The sequence below is a fragment of the Candoia aspera genome, chromosome 3 (assembly GCF_035149785.1).
Source record: "Candoia aspera isolate rCanAsp1 chromosome 3, rCanAsp1.hap2, whole genome shotgun sequence".
NCBI classification, from domain to species: Eukaryota; Metazoa; Chordata; class Lepidosauria; order Squamata; family Boidae; genus Candoia; species Candoia aspera.
The window spans coordinates 36,119,165-36,122,810 of record NC_086155.1 but is presented as its reverse complement, the minus strand read 5'-3'; the positions used below and the strand labels follow the sequence as shown (position 1 = coordinate 36,122,810).

The 3,646-nt window shown below is 37.5% G+C and overlaps 1 protein-coding gene across 1 annotated transcript in view; it reads left to right on the top strand.

Moving 5' to 3' along the window:
• The first annotated feature begins 185 nt into the window (after positions 1–185).
• IGFN1 (immunoglobulin like and fibronectin type III domain containing 1) overlaps positions 186–3,646 on the top strand; it is a 44,590-nt gene continuing 41,129 nt past the window's right edge. The window contains exon 1 of the mRNA XM_063299819.1: positions 186–261. Coding sequence (XP_063155889.1) covers positions 186–261 — 76 coding nt within the window. The remainder of the gene's footprint in view (positions 262–3,646) is intronic.

Below are 3,646 nucleotides of genomic sequence, written 5' to 3'. Positions count from 1 at the left end.
TTACAAGTACTTTTTTGCTTCTTAAGCAGGGTTGAATTTATCATAGAAATACAGACAAAACACTTTAAGAATGAACAAGGCAAGGCAAGACAAGATTACCCCACAGACCATTCACTGAAATGTTTGTGTTTCTCTAACAAGATACAGTTTGCCCACAAGAAAACTTTAAAGCTGAGTGCTTAGTGATGAGAAATCACAATACGGTACATGGTGTGGACACACTGGATCTGGATGATGATGATGATGATGATGAACCAGATCGTGTGAGATGCTACCTTCTTGAACTCAGCTGAAGTGAATTTACATAAAATAGTATTCGCGCTCAGAACATTTGTACATTCATACTAAACAAGAAAGCCTGTAGATACAATCTCTTTAACAGAGTTAGATTTCACAGACATATTAGCTTGGGTATGCTGATTTTTCCTATGAAAAGGTCATCACTTGGCATGCTCTAAGAATTCAGGATTGTTTAGATATAGTCCTACGTGAGCCCTATGGAGAAGAGAGAAGCTGAGCCAAACTGGCAGGCAAAAACTTGGTTCTGTACTTTTGTAGACATTATTTTAACTGACAGTAATCTTGGTGGTACCAAAAACTCCAGTACCTCTATGTATTTATTCCAAATTAGGAAAAAAGAAGGGTCTTCGTTAGGCATGAGTGGACCTTCATTACAGCAAGGTTGACAGCTGTTTCCTTCCATTGCCCATTTCTCTGTCCAGTGGGATGATTCAGTAAGCATGAAAGTTTTACATACCTGAGCAGGTAGCAACACGTAGCCAATCTTGTCTCATTTGGGAAACTCGGTGACATTGGCCCCTCTAGAAATGTGTTTTGGAAGGAGGTAATGTTAAATCACTTCTATAACTATCAATAAAACTGCATAGATGCAATCACCAAAAATCAAGCTCAACTCAAGGACATCTTTTTTTCCAAGTTAAGCTTGATTTTATATACACATTCATGTAGCTTTCTTGCCAATAGGAGGGGTATTTTTCCATCTTTTTCTGGGAAGCTTTTTTCCAATTTCCCAGTTTCTTGAAGATCTCTCATTCAAACACTCAGCCTGGTTCAGCTTCTAAAGTAATGCAAGGCTGGCCACATGCTGTCAATTGCTCAAACTATATAGAACACTTCTGAGATAATAGTTCTAAACCTATGTTGTAGAAAAAATCTGGCAGCTTTTGTTAAATTACTTAACTATGAGCATCAGTATTTACTTGTGTATGATTAAAAAGTAGGGACACAGATAAACTTTTTGGACAATCCAGGTGAAAGTCAACACCAGATTTTTAGTGCGGTACTCTGTGCACATATGTAGAGTGTACAAAACTATGTCTTGAAATAAATTTTATAGTCAACGTATATCAACCTGTTAGATTCAGGGCAGACTGTAGTGCAATGTAGAGAGTATAGAGAATGACCCTGATGGAGACAAGTAAGATCCGTTACCAAGGCAATGAACAGATAAACATGGCCTCAGCCCACATGAAGACGAAGTTTATGAAAAAAAACCCTAATTCTTCAGAACATAAAAGGGATGAGGGGAAGTGCATTCAGACTTGCAAGATTCTGTTCTATAGTCATTCTAATAAAAGTAGTTTTAGGCCTGGTGTCTATTTCTTGGTCTGGTCTACCTTGTAGGGCTGATATGCTATTTAAAATAACTACAAATGAATACTGCTGCCCTGGCTCACATGTTGCGTGGTCTTTTGTGTGCACCTGTTGAAATGTGGAAAATGACCTACAAGCCAATGGAGCATATTGTGGTGGCCAATGCACTTCTACAAGCAGTCATATTAGACCCTTCTCTCAAGTCAAAATGGGATATGCAAACGTTTAAAACTTGCTCTATGTAAATTTCCTTTACAGTCTCATTCATAAAATAAACCCTTTAATGTCTCAGTTGTTACACGCTTTCTTAAGAAAATAGGTAATAAATGAGAATATTAACTCTTCTGTTCATCCATAATTTACAAGTGTGCCTTCTGATCTCCAGAAATTTGATGCTGCTGATTCCAATATATTGTGGCTGCTCCAGAGATTTGAAAAGTCTCCAGAAGTCTTTCCTTTCTGTGCAAGCAGCAGTGTGCTTTACAAGGAAATATTTTAAAAGTTTTACAAGAGGAAAGCTCTGAAGGCTACACTGGTAGAAGAAATCAGATTGGCAGAAAATTAACCCTTCAAATTGATTTATGAAATGTCAAAAATTAAGTTAACTTGGAATTTGTGCAGCACTCTGGCATGAACTGAAATAAGAATGTCCAGAGAGCATATGCTGTTTCCAGCAAAAAAAAAAAAGGATATATTACAGGCCAACCACTCTGACAAGTTTTCACCTATGAAAGGGAGGGGGCAAGAATGAGAGAGAGAGGAGTCAGAAGGCTTCTACCAATTTACTTCTTAGATAGTTCTTCATTTACACAGCATTGGCTGTAACAGAAAGTCTACTCAGCAGCAAAGAGGAAGATGCTTGTAAGATAAAGGGAAGAGTAACAAGGTGAGTCACAAATTTTAGAAGCTCCTACCTGACTTCTTATAGATTGCTCTTGCATGAGAGTGGAATTCTTTAGCTGATGATCTTAATTTATTAACTAAATCCCCAGCAGATAATGTTACTGTTCAATAGAGAGAAAATGCATGGATTTCGAAACAGCCTTTTCAAAGTTTCTGAATCCGCAGGGGGCATATATATTGAAAAGAATAAGGGAAGAGTCACTTTCTGGTTAGTATTGGTATTATTTGAACTCTATAAGAATTCACATTGATGGCCCATTATCCCACCCACTCCTGTTCCAATTTAAAAGAGGTTTGGGGAAGGGGGAGTACAAAGCACTGAAATAGCTGCATATAAAGTCCCTGGTCTGGATTCTCCTGATATTTTGTTGCCCTTATCAAATATTGGTTCCTCGTAGTCAAAACTCTAAAGTTGGACAGTGCAGCTGCTGAAAATGAATTGAAAATAACATTTGGTCAGACACCATGACATACACAACCACAGCAGTTAAAAACTGTTAGATTCAAAATACAAAAGTAATTCTGTAATTGGATTTCAGAGACCTACACTTGGATTTCAAGTGTAGGTGTCTAATGAAGGATGAAGATTTGTCCAAAGGGAGACATGAGGGCTCTTGTAAATGTTGAGTTTAAGAATCTCTATAACTGCATTATTGCAGTACACGAAGCCATGTGCTCATAAATTCTGGTGAAGGCAAGGGTGCTTACATTTGTGAGTCTAGAAGAGCAACAGGATTGACAAGACCATCCCTTCTTCCCAAAGGGTGAAAAACAGTGGTTTTAACGATACTTATATTTTAATTTTTTTAAAGCTTGTATTACCGTTTTATTAAGATATATGCCAGTCCTATTACACACAACACATTTGGAGTATGCAGTGTTAATTTTAGCTGGCGCAAGAAGCCATATGATCAGGAGTGGCAACCATATAAGGTTATATGAAGCAGTTTAGTAGAGCATTAACTGAAAATCAACCTAGGTTAATTTTCAGAGCACTTTCAAACATTTTTGCCTAATGTTTTTACTTGTTCTTGCAAGGGAGGAGATGAGGATGCATTTAGCATGTTTTTGAACCCTGCCTCGATGTCACTTGTTTCTCTAGAATGAGACAAGAGTACGATAACTTGTT